The following is a 16853-nucleotide window of genomic DNA, read 5'->3' as shown; positions in this document are numbered from 1 at the left end:
GCTGAGTAGAAGCAATTCAAAAAATTATTTTAACATTTAAGTGCAACAAAAAAGAAAAAAAAAAGAAATCTGCAAGGAGGTGAATACATTTTCACAAAAATACATTGCAGAGTTTTTAAATCATAGGTTAAAAACAGTAAACTGGACATGGAGGGTTCACTGTGTAAGAACCATAATCGGCTTCATAACTGTCATCTGACCGAGCACATCACCGAGCAGATGCGTTTTACTAACGTAAAAGGACGATCGAGGTCCTTGTTATGGTGTGGTGTGGAGCAAACAGAAAGGACAGAGAGAGGAAGGCAAATGAGGTCTTTTACCAGCCCAGTAAAGATTAAAGGGAGTAAATGTGAGTCTCACAGCCATAAGGCCATGCAAAGCAAATGTGGCCATTAATGCAAACCCAACAAGGACTGTATGTGTAATGCATTTGAAATATAAACTAAGTAGTCATCTTTAAAAGCTGCATACAAGCTGCTCTTTTCTTTGTATAAAAAATTTATAATCATAATTACTGTATATCCATATACAGTACTAAAAGACATTACTCCTCTATATGTATGTTCATCATTTCTATAATGATGGAAATATGAAACCTGCATGGAGTCTGAGCCTTTTAACAAACAGTAGGAGACATGGTAAAAATGGAATATTTGGAAAGGAAAGGTAAATTTAAACTACTTCAATTTCTCAGTCCAGTGACTAAAACTTTACTTTAATTGTATCAATGTACATTTACAGAGACCTGCATGACACTGTCATGGCTGTTAAAGTGTGTCATTATAAGATAAAGTGCTTTGTTTCTCACAGAGACCAAGGTGTGAAAATGAAGCCCTTTATTTACAGTGTGTCTTCCTGCCTGACTTGCTTTTCCTTCACGCATTGATAAACACCAGAGGGGCTTTATAGATCCTGCCGGAGATCATGGTCAGAATAGAGGTCAGCGAGCTTCAACTGCCGGTGAGGGTTGTGCTTACAGTGAACTTACAGGTAACTTACAGTTGCAGTTACCTGTAAGTTACACATAGCTTTTTTTTTCAGAGTGAAGTGAGTAATACATATAATTAGAAACAATTAAGACATGTTTCTGATGTACAAATCAACTGTGACACCTTTTATAATTATATTCAACAAATTAGAATATGCATTCCGATGAGGTTTATCAGATAAAATGTACCTTTTTAAAAATAATAACCTCTGAGTAGGTTTTAAACATGCTTCTTATTAATTTAACATTTCTGAACTTTTTTCTCTTATTTTGTTTTTCTTGATGCATTTTTTTTTATTTTAAACATTCTTTCATTAGCTGTATAAGCAGACAATCCTCATCATCATTAACAGAAATAAAGAATAATGAGTTTCACTCACAGAATTGAGTTACTAAAATAAGTTAAGTTTTTAATTATATTCTTATTTACTGAATGGGTCTTTATATCCAATTATTCCAGAACTTGGAACTTAAACAGGTGAAAGCTTAGGTTTTTGTACCCATCAATAAACAATTAGAATGTCTGTCATACATATGCATTCCTAACATTCATAGACATTCAGTGGAGTTGGCGAAATTAGAAGGTCATTGTTGCATCCCCATGTCCAGGTTTTGGTTTAATTAACACCATGTTGACTATAAAATAAAAAGCCTGGCATAAAAATATTTACAGTACAAAAAAAAGTACATTTGGTGCATGGTAGATCTTCTTCTTTCAGTTTTACAGCTTAATAAGCATTGGGTCCATTTGACTTAGGCAACAAGGGGTTAACAAGATAAAAAAGAAAATTGATCCAATAATTGCATCCATTACAACAGATGTAGAGATTGGTTTGGAGTGAAATGGGGCTCACTTTTCTACTTTATAATGTTCTACACCAGTCTGATTGTTGGTGGGTTTATAGCTGAAATTTCAGCATGGAAGGTGAGGGCACTCTTCCCTACAATTATCATCTTTAACCCTCTATGGCATGGTGTTGCCCACAGGCAACAAACCACATATCTATACCTCACGTTGCTCCTTTATTTTATTTTTTGGGGGGCATGATTTAAAGTGCCACCAGACATATTTTTGTCCAAATAAAAGAGGTATTGAGGTCCAGGTGACCTTTTACTTGGAAGGTCACCTGCTTTTTATTCAGCAGAGATGCATGGTACACCTTGCCTCCTACTTGTAAGTTACAGATCACTTTTCTTCATGGTTAAATTTTGGGTAACTCTAACTAAAAATATTTACATGTCTGTGAGTATGTAAAGAAGCATTGTAGGTCATTTAAATAATTTTTTTAATATAATTTATATGCTAAAACTGTGTTTTGTTGTTTGTTGCCTCAGGGCAACATTGCGCAGTAGGGGTCCTTTTGTTCAGACAATATTATTCTAGTGCGTTGATATGCAGTTGATTACAAAATATTTATCACAGCCAATTTTTTAACTGCATTATTGACTAACAGCAACAGGAGATGGATGCAAGCTCATTTCATGGACAAAAAGTGCGTGGTTCATAAGCTGGGGTCATTCTCGATGAAAACATGAGGATCCACTCTACCACCATTATTTCATTGTTTGTTTATCCTCAAATCTAACTTCAGTCCAAAAGGGCAATAAGCTGGTCATTAATGAATAAATGGCCCTATTCCAAGGCAGGCAAAGACTGAAGCAATATCTGCCAAAACCAAAAATATGGGGCTGCAGGGTACTTCATATGGCTGGTGCAGATTGTGTTCCTTACTACTTTAAAACTTACACAGGGCGAGTCGTGCCACCACCAAATTTACCAGACATGGGAGCTGGTGGACATGTTGTCCTTTGCTTGGCTCAAATTCTACAAAGGAATCAGAATTACAAACTCTTTAAAAGAGAACCTGCAGTCCTAACTCCAGTCACTGATGTGAATCTGGTCGCTACAACCCATGGATAATCAGATAAACAGATGGTGATTCACAAGTATGTCAATAATCAAGTACCAGAAATGTGATATACACTCTTTTTCACATCAGCAAGCAATTCCTACCTGATGTTTTACACATAATAGGGAAAAAGACTGATGGCAACATCCTTAGTGAGTCTAACTCTGCCAAACATACACGTACAAACACACAAATGCTCATTTTAGTAGTTTTCTTAAATGTACCATTCGTTAATGAAAGTTTGTTTATTTTATATTTGGTGAATTGGAACCATGTCTGATTTATTTTTGTCAACATTTTTTTTTTTTTATGAATATAGTTTTTGTTTGATTTGTATTTAATTTCTCATAATCACTGTAGAAAACCTTGGTGTTTTAGCCCCCTTGTAGCACAATGTTGCCCTGAGGCAACAAACCCAAATCTGGTTCCGGGAGGCGTCAGGGTCTGATTTTATGATTGATATGTAACTAGGGGCCACTAAGCTCCCAAAGAATGCAGGAAAAATATTTTTTCCCAAAAAAACCTAAAAGTCATAAAAAAGCCATAGAGGGATAATACTGGTTGCTGTTTACAGATTGATCTATATTTGGCCAGCCCTGCAGATGAAACATTCTGAGACTCTTCCACCAAAACGTAGCCTAATACAAGTAAAGGTAATTTTAGCCAAATAAAGAAATGGGCATTGAAATATTAGGTGACTCAAGAGCAACAAAACCCCCAGATAATGAAAAAAGAAAGCATTTATTGCTATGTTGTTCAAAAAGAACAACATAGTTTCTCAATTTTTGTTACAAAACAATCACAAACTTCAGTGCATTTTTTTTTTGTTTTGCTATTGCGTGTATGTAATGTGAGGGAGGAGCTGTCACTAGCTAAAACGTAGTCTAACAGTAAAGTCCGTGACCACATGCAACATGCACACATGCATACACACGCTCACCCGAAATAACTTACTTTTTGGTGTCCGCAAAAACTGCCACGGTTCGTTGTGACTGCGGTGCACACATGGTATTACTGCCTCGGTTGTCATGTTCATGCTAACTTGTAGTTTTCAGCGTCAAACATTTTCCAAATATTCAAGCCAAGCTATTTCCAGGCTGAACCAGGGATCACGTGATAACGTGTTTGTGATGTCATCGGGACGTTGTGTTAATTGAGAGTTCTATTTTGGAAACAGGTTGTCTTTTTTTTCCTCAGTGTTATTATTATGTTATTTACTTTGTATACTCTAGAAGTAATTGTTTAGTTTTTTTTGTTTATTTGTTTGTTTTGTTTTTGTCTTCCTGTGGGCGGAGCCTGGGGCTATAAAAGACGGCGCTGCCTCCCCACAGGGAGTCAAACTGAGTTTTAACTATCAACAGGTCACACTGAAGGTGATGGACTTTTGAACTGCTCTATGGGTACTGCAGTTTTTTTTTTTTGTTGTTGTTTTTTTTTGTGTGTGTGTGTGTGTGTGTCTGTTTTTAACCTGCCTGGACATCCATTGTAAATATTTTTGTCCAAATCCCAACAGAACCCTGCCACACATAAGACAAATTGTCAAGTTAAAAGAAAACTATTGGTTCATAAATTGTCTTTTCCTTGGAGCAAATAAAAATCTCAAAATTAAACAGCTCATAAAATACGACATTTTGAAATAAAAAGTACTGTGTGAAATGTAGCAAACAAGTTCCAGTGCAAAAAGAGAGGCAGGGGGTACGTTGGTAAAATAAGGGGAAGATTTTGTTATTCCTATTAATTTTCTAAAATGTGTGTTTTGTTGGCAAAATGTGAGGGAGCAAGATAACAAATTCCGCCAAGGTTGTTCAAACAACACAGTGACTGATCGTACAGCCAACTGGGTACCAAGCAAGATCAAAATAGCTTGTGGATTTGAAAACGCAAGCATGCAGGGGAACTGAAAAAGAAGAACCGGGCCAAAATGAGCTTACACTGTCTATCAAAAAGAGTGGTGGGGCAGTGGGAAGGGTATTGGGGGGGACAGGGCAGGGACCAAGAGAGAGCAGCAAACTGACATGAAAATGAGGCAGTGCTTGGGGAAACGCAAGCAGGTTGTGACACCTGAGGTTTGTGAGGGGTTTCGGGTAGGTTGGCTCAGGACGATAAGATGACTGCCACCTTATCTGTAGTCGTCAGGCTGTTAGCACACACACATCCACCCCGACATATGAACACAAATGTGGGCTCACACAAAATCTGGCCAGGAAATGGTAGACGAAACACAGTTGGAAGATTGGCAGACAGGTGTTTGGGACTGTGACTGGAATTGACTCAGATGTCCATTTGTGTACTGCTGCTTGTGTGGTCTTGTGTATGTGTATAGCTGTGCATGTGTGCGGGTGTGTGTGTATACTTTACAAAAGACACAAAAGGTTAAACCAATTAAAAAATGGCAGGAGAGGGATTCCAGGAAATCCAAGAGTAAATTAACATCTCATTTCATTTTTGAGCTTCTATATCAACTTCATTAGACGCAGAGCAAAATGAATCTGGATGTAATCAAAGCACAAAAAAACAGACACCATGCCAGATGTTGGATATTAGACAGGATGATATGAACATATGATCCTCATACGAAGCAGTCACACTAGTTCAGCCTATTTAAATACACGTAACCACAATTAGTAGCAGAAAAACGTCACTAAATTTTGGTTTTGACAACAATCCTCTTTACATTGGAGCTCCAATAAACCTGCCACACAAAAAGCCCAGTATTTTGAAACTTTTTCATTGAAGTTGTTTCTTATTTTATTTTTATTCTCATTTTCAGCTTCCCTCCAGTGTTTTGTTTGTTTATGCTCAGTAGTAGAGAATTACAAATGTTTCGGCACTCAGCAGTGCAGGTTGAGTGTGAAAGGCCTCGTAAAAACAGAGGAGAATTCTTCAGATGTACAGAGCAGGAGCCATGTTTGCACACCCAATGACAAATGTAAGTATTTTCTAAGTTAACAAATTTTGATTGTGTGCTATTATTTCTAGCTTAGAGTGTTATTTCTTCTGATTAACATTTGCCAACATGAAAGCCAGGCTGATATTCTGATGTGTTTAGCTTGATATCATTGTCAATTCTTCTCTACAATAAATAAATATATTTCAAATGAATAAAAGAAAATATTACATTTGGGGAAAAAGTGATTGTATTTGTTTAAATAATGCTAATTACATGTAAAGTGTGGGATGCATTTCTATTAACCTCCCTCCCCCTTTACTCTAATATCCCAAAGTAAAATTTAATACCACCAGTTTTCTTCAGAAGTTCTGGAATCAAGTTATGTGTGAGTAAAGGGCACGTTGAATACAGCTATTATGTGAAAGGGGGAGGGTTGTTTTTTAAAAGCAGTGAACAACCTGCATAAAGACAAATGGACACACCAGGCAGGTCTGGGAGAATGTTGTGAAGAAGTTTAAAACGGGATTTTCATATAATATGTCATAAGCATTGAATGTCTCAGAACACTGTTGAATCCATAGTGTGAAAACAGAAAAAATATGAGATAAGTGCAAGCCAGAACAGAGCAAGCGAAAGAAAAGCACTGATGAGAAAAGAAGCTAAGAGCCCCATAGTGACCCTCTAAGAACTGCAGAGATCATCTGCTTAGGTGGGAGAATCTGTTGTCAGGAAAACTTTTTATGGTACATTTTAGAAAGCTGGCCCTGGTAGATTTCTGGCAAGAATAAGAGGATTGTTAAAATAACGTTTGAGAGGTTTTGCTTAAGATTTGCTATATGTAATGTATATAAAGCAGAAAACATGGGAAAGGAAAACTTTGGTAAGATGAAACCATAATTAACTCACCTAAGTTTACATGCAAATCACTGTTGTGCCAGAAAATGAACATTGCATATTATCCTGAGCACAAGATCCACATGGTATATTATAGTTATCACAGTGCGGTGCTATGGGGATACAGGAATACAGGGCAACCTTGGAAGAAATGTGTTATATTAGTACTTTAGAATGAAATACAGAGATCCAACTTCCTAAAATAGTAAAGAGTGTGGTCAAGAAAGGAAGATGATATATAAATCAAAAGTAAGTAGGAAAAAACTGGAGACAAATTACAAATGATCAAATGTATTCACATCACCTGCTGAATTCTAATGACACTTTTAGACATTGACTGACAATCTCCATGTTTTCTTCAAACAATATGGCAAATAAACAATCCACACTTGAGTGAGGACGGTTGCACAGTAAATGATTTTAGATGTTTAAGTAAGTTGTACCTATTAACATGTAGAGAACATTTGGACTGAGACAATGAATGGAAGCTGCTGTAAAACCATTTCAATTGCAAAGGCATGGGGAAACAACACAAATAAACCCCTTTTGGTATTACCCTTTGGGATCCCACACAGTCACTTCTCATTTTTTCCAAACACCCATGGATCACACACCAACTCTGAGACAAACTGTACCTGTCCAAAGGGGAATGCAAGGGTGTATTTTCATATTATGAAACAAATCAACTTCATGATCCATTGTTATTACTTTGGCAGACAGTGAGAGATGGAGATTTCATTTTTTTAAGCTCTGGCTGCTTTAATGTGAAGGCTTTGGGATGCAGTCTAGTGATTCTGTGGTCATCTTCCACCATAAATATTAATTACCAGCTATAGCTTAGCTATTTTACATTCATGTTATGCACTAGCCAAAAAAAAAGCTTTATAAAAAAAATTGAGGCATATACATGTGGATGTCATAAGTGGTCATATTGAGTGCTTGGCTGTGCTTCATTGGTGTGTGTGCAGGTTTATGTGAGATAATGTGCAAATGTCTGAGTGTTCCAAGGACAGGCGATGATGGGAATTGTCCCAAAGGCTCTGCGGTCCTTCTCTAATATACGGTAATAAGCCATCAGCACAGTGTATAACTAGTTAGACACATCATGACATTATTAAAAAAAGCTTGAACAAAGTCAAGTAAAAGTCAAAGCCTCGCCACATGGAAGATTGCACTCACATTAGGTCAGTTATAACAACAAGTACACAAAAGGGCAAACAATAACTGCATGATATGATAAAAGGTGTTATTAGCTAAAAGACTCTTTAGTCTTCTGATTTAAAGTCTTAGTCTTGCATGGCTAATTAAAGTACAAATAATAATTTAGCCTTACCCTTGTTTTTAGAAAACACTGCTCATGGAGACAAATCATAATTCTTCTATCTGCTACTTCATCCCTTCATTCTGTCTTTATGCTTATCTATCAGTCCATTTATCCATTCTGCCTCCTGCATCCACTGGTCTCACTCTCCCTTTATCCTCTTATCTACTTAAATGTATTGTACAGCGCCATTCCAGGCCTGGTGTAGTATACACTGTCCATGAAGATATTGAACAGCACTCTGAATCACTGTCTCTGTTTACCCGTTTACCAAACAGATACATGAAAAGCCCCTGTGTTGAAGCCACGGTTCAGCAGTTTCTAATTATGTGTTGAAGCCTAGACAGCATATTTCATATAGGTCCATAAAGAAGGGATAAGAGAAAAAAGAATGAAATGACATACACTGAAGCAGGAGAGTGGTAAACCAAAACTGTGACAGAAATAGGTTGAAGGGAAACTACAGACCTTATCATTCAGTCAAGTCAGTTGTTTTTTTGTTGTTTTTTTTTTTGCAACAGCTCAATGTTTTGTTTGGTCTGCAACATTCTACTTAACAGCCATTATGTTAGTAATAGCTCAAGCCAAAAATACAATGCACATTCATTGGAAGATACATCAGTTTCCATGAGCACACATTTTAGTTTATAAGAGACTATACATGAAAATAATATGCTAACTACTGAATAAATTTGTTATTGGTTTGGCTATTAAGATTTTCAAACTGATAATTTGCAGTTACGTCATTAAACGTGATCAATTTCTTGGAAGATGTCGATTTGTCCTAACACTAATACTTATGGAGGTAAATTAAAAACTATTTAGTCTCAATAATATTGCAAACTATTCATTAGAGAGAATGAAAAAACTGGCTGATGACTAGAATCAGACAATTTTATATTTGACTAGTCCTGATTGGCGATAGACTAGTCAGAAATTCAAATAGGATATTCTTTTAATCAGTGAATGTACCACACACTTCAGCACTTCCACTTTACAACAACAACACTCTTCAGTGTGGAAACTGTTACTGAGTAAGGAAGACCAAAGGTTTGTCATTTTCAGTATCTGTCATGTATTCACATTTGAATTTTGAGCAATCAAAGTATGAGAAGTACTTCATAGGGAACATATGTTTTCCACAAAGGCTAATTGGGCATTTGTTCAGGAGAAATATATACCAGAGACATATACACCATATGCTATTGATTTAGCTCATTTTCTTTTCCATAGAGTTTTGTGTTTTTGTACAACAGGTGAAAAAAATAAGCCATCTGCCACATGTCAATTTGGAAGCATGCTTGTGGCATTTTGTGGTATTCTTAAACAAGCAAATTGACAAATAACAGAAAGGTTGAAGATAGTACAGTAAAATTTCCATGTTATTCTCTAGTCAGCTTTCATTCTAATCTGTCAAAGATATCAGATTTTGAAACTCTGGCATCCTTTTCAACATCTCCAAGTAACAGTAAGAACATATTATTTAGAGAACATGCACTAAGAATTCTGTTAAAAGTTAGTTATGCTAAAATGTTTTATTAGAATCAATATCTACTGTAAGATATTAAAAGGTGTTTAAAATATTAACTTCAAATCATTTGGGGGTTTTTAAACAGTGAAAGTGTTCTCAATTACCCATTGTTTATCTTCTAATATTGTTTTAGAAAAATTACGGTCAGAATTTAAGATTTGAATAAGTGCCTTCAAATAACTATTGAATAAACAAATGCCAATTATGGTATTTGGAATAAGTGTTGATGGTTTGCTTATTTTGGTATATTGATCTCTGGTTTCCTTAAAAACCAAGAACATTGCCCTGACACAGCTATCCCCTGACTTAAATGTGTATATCCAAGCTCAGAATCAATCTTTAGGTCATTTAGAAATGACCATTGACAGTCCAACTTCACATTATGAAGCAGTGCTGATGTACATTTACATATAACCCTCAGACCTACCCAGGCTACCACTTTGCATTTATTCCCTTGTCTAAACCTTAACCCAGAGGCAAGGTTTGAAGATCACAAAGTGAAGGTTAAAATGTGTCCCGACTTTGCCTTTCGGCAATTTCACATTAATTAGCAAACCTCTATGACTTTGATAGTACAGCTAAATGTGAAACACTCACTCGTGGACACACCAAACCACACACACACACCCCATCAGGAGGACATGCATACGTACACACAGCAGCTCTTCTCAGGGCTCGTTAATGAGTGATGTCATTAATGTTGGTGTACGGTTGCCAGCTGTAATATTTCCTGTGGTCATTAGACCATCTGGTGGCCTGACTCCTTGCATATCTCTCTCTGTCTCCACTTCTGCTGTTCAGTATTTCTGGTGGTTCAAAGCTCATGTGTCTTTCTTTCTTTATATATTTGAGCAACTTTCAGTTAAAAGATTCAATGGATTTTTTTAGAAATATATATATATATATATATATATATATATATATATATATATATATATATATATATATATATATATATATATATATATATATATACTGTATATATATACTGTATGTACAGTATATACAGTACAGACCAAGAGTTTGGACACACCTTTTCATTGAATTCAATGAGAATATATATATATATATATATATATATATATATATATATATATATATCACTTTTCTAACCTGAAGGGGTTCTCAAAGACACTTCACATTATTTAGATATATCTTGATGCTGATCTTACTGTCCTTCTTTTGAAAGAAGTTATTGCACCATCAAATTCCCTGGAGTGCAGCAGTATCTCTAATCCAATGGTGCTATTTTTTCTTCTTTGCATATTTTAAGCTTATTGGTTTATTTTTACAAACTGAACTGGAAGGGAACACCCTTCTGAGACTAGGTTGTGGGAAAAAAATGGTCCAGGAGGAAAACCCAGACATCCCTATTTATAAAAGGGATAGTCTGCTCTGGGCTTTGCTACCAGTGGGATATTCCCAAAAATTTCCATAGCAAGGTGCCTAGGGGGGCTCGTTACGAAATGTCTGAACCACCTCAACTTATTCCCTTTGGTATAAAAGAGTAGTGGTTCTACTCTGAGCTTCCCCTGAATGACAGAGTTACAACTTTATTTCTTGACCTCAAGCAAGTCACCCTATGCAGGAAGCTAATTTCACCCACTTGTGTCCCAGGTTTGATACTTCATGCCATGATCCTTAACATCTTATGAGCACAGGTGAGAATAAGAACGTGGACTGGTTAATCAAAACCCAACCTGTCTTGTTCAGACCTTTTTACATCAATATCAGACAGAATAGGGGCATCAATCTGTTTATTTCCTCCTTCATCTTCTAGATACATTACAGACAAACCTCTGACTCACAGGAGGAAATGTATTTTGTTTCTGATTGATATCTAATCAGTATTCAGACCCCTCAAAGATACTTTTTGTAATGATAAACTTAGCAACAGTTTTTAATGTTGCTGGAGACTTCTGAAAACTTGCACATAAAAGAATGTACATTTTTCATTCTTTTCAGTGAGGAGCTGCGGCTGGTGCCACGGGCCCCTCCTCTGTCCCAAAGCATTAACAATCAGCCCAGTCCAGCAGTCCCTCCCAGCTGGAATCAGAGCAGGAGATGTACACCCCTCCAAGTCCTGACTGTAAATGAAATCATCCATGCGAAAATATCCACCACTGGGTGGGTGGTTGCATGTTCTTTTGTGCCAAGTTTAAAACCAAACCAGACATAACTAACTTGAAAACCAAGAAAACAAAAAAACAATTACAATTGCCTCCAGAAATGTGTAAATAAAACACCCATCCTCTTTGTCTTAGCCAGTCCCAAGCCCAAATAAAAAGGAATGCTGGATTTGTGATAGTAAATAAAGACTCAACAGAAATACATTCATATTTAGTTCTAAACATACTTATGGGCAGTATAGACATGCAACATTCATGTGAATATAAACTAAATATCACATCCCTTGAAACTTTCTTTGCACATTTCAGTCCCTTTGTTGATCAATACCTTATCAAACAACCTCACTCTGTGCATATAACTTAAAAGCTAAATATTGTATACAATACATATTAGCCCATGTAATGTAGTTATCACCTTCATTGCTCTATCTTTGCTTCAACACAATAGTTTTTTTCTTTTCTTCCAGATCCAAAGACACAATCAAAACAGTATTGATTAAAAACAACCACCAAGAGGGCTCAAATCTCAAAAATGTGACTTTTGTTCTGTATTTCATATTCAAAAGATGGAATTGCAATTTACTGCAGAAAAGGCCAAAACTCTCAAAACTAATTAATTTTCTGTTTTCTACTCTCAAGTCTACCTGTATCTAACTTTGTTTGAAGCAAAAGAAAAGGAAAAAAAAATCAGATCACTTTAGTTTCATACAGCATCAGATTGCTTGTCTCCCCGATTCTTACATTTTTAATGAGAAGGGTTCTTTGAAGTTCATGTGAAGCATGGCTATAATTTACAACCAATTTCTGTATCAAATGTTTTCTTTTCCTCAAAATATAACTGTGTTAAATTCACCTGCTCTCTTTCTTTAGTCTTTTTCATAACATTTTATGCCACAGAGCATCACAGTCTGTTTTGATAACTCGAACAACTGCTCAAACATTTCTTGCTGACAATTTTTATAGCAATGTTTCTACAGTTGTTCTGTCATTTTAAATCCATACCACTGATCTGTAATAAAACACAATGCTTTATTTTTTTTGTAGAAATCAAAGTCACATACTCACACATATTTCTCAAATACTTTCCTGGTCAAACAACATGAAAATATTGCTTAAAAACCGCTATGTGTAAAATGTTTGAAACAACTTCAAGTTTGTTTTGCATCCATAACTCACTTGTGTCTAGCACCATCCAGCTTTCCCTTGACTCTGCTTTGCAATGCTAAAATAGCATTCCAAAAGCATAATTCTGCCACCGCCATATTCCTCACTACTAGGATGATGGATTTACATCTCATACATTTAACATTTTTTATTTTTTGTATCAACAGAACCAACAAGTTAAATACAACTTGGATCAACTTCTGGAAAACCTGCCTCGCCCTCTGCACAACTGTGGTTGTAATTTTCATCAATTCTCTATCTGCATCTAGACAGCAGTCAGAAATATATCTGTCTGCTTCTGCCTTGGGCAAAAAATGACTTTTTTTGTTTTTATGAGAAAGTCCAAAGTTCACAATAGGTTTATTTTGGTTTAATGAAGTAATTGCATTTTTTGATTTGACTGAACACACCACACAATCTTCCTCCTTTGTAATTTCCTGTGAGCTCTTGTATGTCCGAGCCACTGAAACATACATCTGCTGAGAAAAAAGATTTTCTTACAGCCAAGTATCCTAGAAGGTCCATGTATGTACGAAAACCAAGAGATATTCAAAGTGTGTACAGATTAGAATATAATGTTGCAGAAACAGTTCCTTATAGCCAAAAGCTCACGTTCTCACTAAAACCAGGACCAGAAGATAGAGCACATAACACCACTTTTAAAGTCCCTACGCTGGCTCTCTATAGCTCACATAATAGACTTTAAAATGCTGTTGTTGGTTTACAAATCACTGAACGGCTTAGCACCACAATACATTAAAGATCTGCTGTTATTGTATCAACCTTCCAGATCTCTCAGGTCTTCCGGTTCTGGTCTGCTCTGCGTCCCCAGAACCAGAACCAAACGAGGAGAAGCAGCATTCAGCATCTATGCACCACAAATTTGGAACAAACTTCCAGAAAACTGTAAAACAGCTGAAACACTGACTTCCTTTAAATCTCGACTAAAAACCTACCTGTTTAGGATTGTATTTGAAACGTAATCAATTACAAATTTATTGATGTAACCTGACTTAATGTCATGTTTTGTTGATTCTATGTTGCATTGTATTTCTGTGTTTGCTATGATGTAAAGCACTTTGAAATGCCTTGCTGCTGAAATGTGCTATACAAATACAATTTGATTGATTGATTGATTGATTGATTGATTGATTGATTGAAAAGCTTGTGGAAAATATGCACAGTCCATTCATGTTCTAGCAAAAATCTCATTGTTCTTATCTTCACATATTTTATGTGTTACAGTTTGATTCGTTGATTATTTGAACAGCAGGTATAGTGAATCATGCATGTCTTTAATTTATGCAGTTTGATTGTGCATTGTAGATGTTTCCACTTTTCAAATGCACATCATTTAAGTCCAGCCAACTATTTACGATGTTACATATCTCTGTCTTTCAATTCTACAGCTACAGGACAATGGAATCCAGGTCAAGCTGTATCCCTTTAAGGCGCAGTAGCATGGTCTCACTGCAATAAATCTGTCAGTGTCTCCTGCAGGGAGTGCATTGCATTTAAAGCAAATTAGATGAGTTGATTTGATTGGCAATGATTGATGCTAGTCTCCAGCACCCCCACTGATAATGCATTTCTTCCTCAGACACCGTTTCCAAATCTGCTACAGGTGTACTCAGCTTTCTAAATATTGCATACAGTTGTCTCAACATCACAATTATACTTGCAAATGAATCTGTTTTACAAAGACAACCGTAGATTTTATTTGACTTTTATGTGACCAGCCAAGTCAGTGTGCATAGATGTGGACATCAATTTTAATGTTTTGTTTTAGGTTTAAATTTAGACCGAGTCATTTTCACACACAAATGATTTGGAACATAGCAGCTATGTTTAGAGTTATTTTTCTGTGGGAAAGTGAACATTCCCTGAATCTATCTAATGTTTGTAGCACCTAAACAATGTTTAAAGATTTCTTAGATTTACCTTTACCCATCATTCCATTAATTCTGACCATCTTTCCTGTCTTTGCTGAAGAAAAACATCTTCAGAGGGTATGATGTTGCCACAAAAATGTTTCACAGTTGTGCTGGTGAGTTAAGGTTGATGTACATAGTTGTTTTTTTTCCCCATTATTTTGGATGTAAGTCATAGTACTTTCTTACACTTGGATCTACAGCCTCCACATGGTTTGGGGTACATGCCACACTTTTCAGACCTATATATTAGTAAAATATAAAATGAAATACACATGTCCTTTTATTTGCAATTTATTATATTCTGCCTGACCTGATAAAACCTGATAAAATATATCCAAATTTGAAACAGAGCCCTGCCCACACCAACATGGATTGCTTGAAAAAACAAAATAAACTATTTTGCACTTCTATATGCTAACATAATTTTTAGTGACCATAATATTTATAGACACTTGTGTTTGTAGCTCATATATGCATATTGAATAAGTGTTTATTTTTTTTTTTTTTACAAAACAACTAAGTACCATTATCTGCACTAAAACCTAAAAAATGATGTATTATGATTATGTATTATTTGAGCAAAATATTTGCTTTGTTTTTATCTAAGCACAGTACCATCTTCCACATGTTGCTGCCCATAGCAAATCTGATGTCTTGTGACATTCATTTAACAGTGACTCTCCTTTTGTCAATAAAAACGTCAGTTTTGTGAAATGTTGGAATAAAGGTTGTCCTGTCAACAAATTCTCCCACCTAAGCTATAGCTCTGTGCATCTCTTGAAGTTTTAACATCTCAGAATAATGCTCATGTTGTTGCCGTGCATTTTTCATGGTAGTGTTTCTTTAGTCATTTTTCCTGTTAAGTGCAGCTTGCTATTTACGTGACTTCTCAAGGCAATCGGTATAACAGGCATCAGTACAATTACATAAACGTTTTAATTGAACTAATAAAACTTGATAAAATTTGTGGTTGTAAAATGACATTAAAAAAACTTTAAAGAGTATGAATACATTTGCAAAGCACTATTTATTTGTGCGACTTAATTAGGGTTGAATCATAGCATTAATACACAGTCAAAATACATAAATTTTTATTATGCCTTAAAGATCTGTTTCAACAAATGCTACATTGCTGAGGCACAAACTAGAATTGAACAGCCCAGGCTGTCCCACTCTGTGTTAATTTGGCTAGTTTAAAGCAGAATGCAGCTTTTTGAATTTAAAATAGGATTTACTTGGCTACTAAATGAACACAAGTTGGGTTGTCGGCTTGAGAAACCATGAAAAAAAAAAAAGAAGAAAAATCTGGTTTAATTTCACAGTACAATCTTCAGGCAGAGCTCCAAAACCTCACTGGGGGCTACAATTTAAGTACAATCTGTCTAAGCCGCTGCAGGCAGGGACAACAGGGCTAATGCCTGTTTCTGACTTCATGTGTGTGCTATGGGAATAGTATTCCTAATGGGAATGTCACAGCCTCATGAGAATCCCGTATGCCTGTCTATTGAAAATAAAAGCCATTTAAAAGCCTCTTCCACATGAAAAACGACTTGAAAAACTAAGTCAAGTACAGCCTAAAGCATAATGTGAGAATTATTGTTAAGAAAAAAAAGAAAGGTGGTGTTATTACAGTGAAATTTATAATCCCACCCCAGAGGTTATGTGTATGTGCTGAGTGTGTACATACACAAGTTAAATAACTTGATGGTAAGCGTGTCTAATGTGAACAAGGTCAACCAAGCACAAAGTTAAATGCTTCAAATTTCATTTTTGTCTTAATGGTTTTACATATTTTATTCAGTGCAGTGTAGGCTCATTCTCCCCATATGCATAGGCACATCTAAAAAAAATTTAATTGAATATTCTGAAAAAGTTCACTGTTGTAACTTGTCTCAAAATGTCAAACTCAGATTATATAGAGTTACTACAAAAAGAGTGAAACATTTCAAGCGTTTATGTTTTCGAATTTTGCCAGATATTTTTTTACAAATGATGAAAAAACTGGACAGTTTCTCAGTGGTTCAGATTTTTAGATGAATGTAGAGTTTATATTTAGTTTGGGAATCAAGATTCCAGATTCCGGAGGAACAGC

General features: G+C 35.7%; 1 protein-coding gene across 1 annotated transcript in view; it reads right to left on the bottom strand.

Annotated features, from left to right (window-relative positions):
- The window catches only part of LOC102218051 (ciliary neurotrophic factor receptor subunit alpha), a 202043-nt gene extending 198111 nt beyond the window's left edge, over nucleotides 1-3932 (bottom strand). The window contains exon 1 of the mRNA XM_023338805.1: nucleotides 3853-3932. Within this exon, the coding sequence (XP_023194573.1) occupies nucleotides 3853-3905 (53 nt within the window). The 5' untranslated portion in view covers nucleotides 3906-3932. The remainder of the gene's footprint in view (nucleotides 1-3852) is intronic.
- Nucleotides 3933-16853: the final 12921 nt, after the last annotated feature.

This window comes from Xiphophorus maculatus, chromosome 8, assembly GCF_002775205.1.
Source record: "Xiphophorus maculatus strain JP 163 A chromosome 8, X_maculatus-5.0-male, whole genome shotgun sequence".
In the NCBI taxonomy this organism is placed as follows: domain Eukaryota; kingdom Metazoa; phylum Chordata; class Actinopteri; order Cyprinodontiformes; family Poeciliidae; genus Xiphophorus; species Xiphophorus maculatus.
The sequence above is the reverse complement of the archived record's forward strand: the minus strand, read 5'-3'. Positions and strand labels throughout refer to the sequence as shown.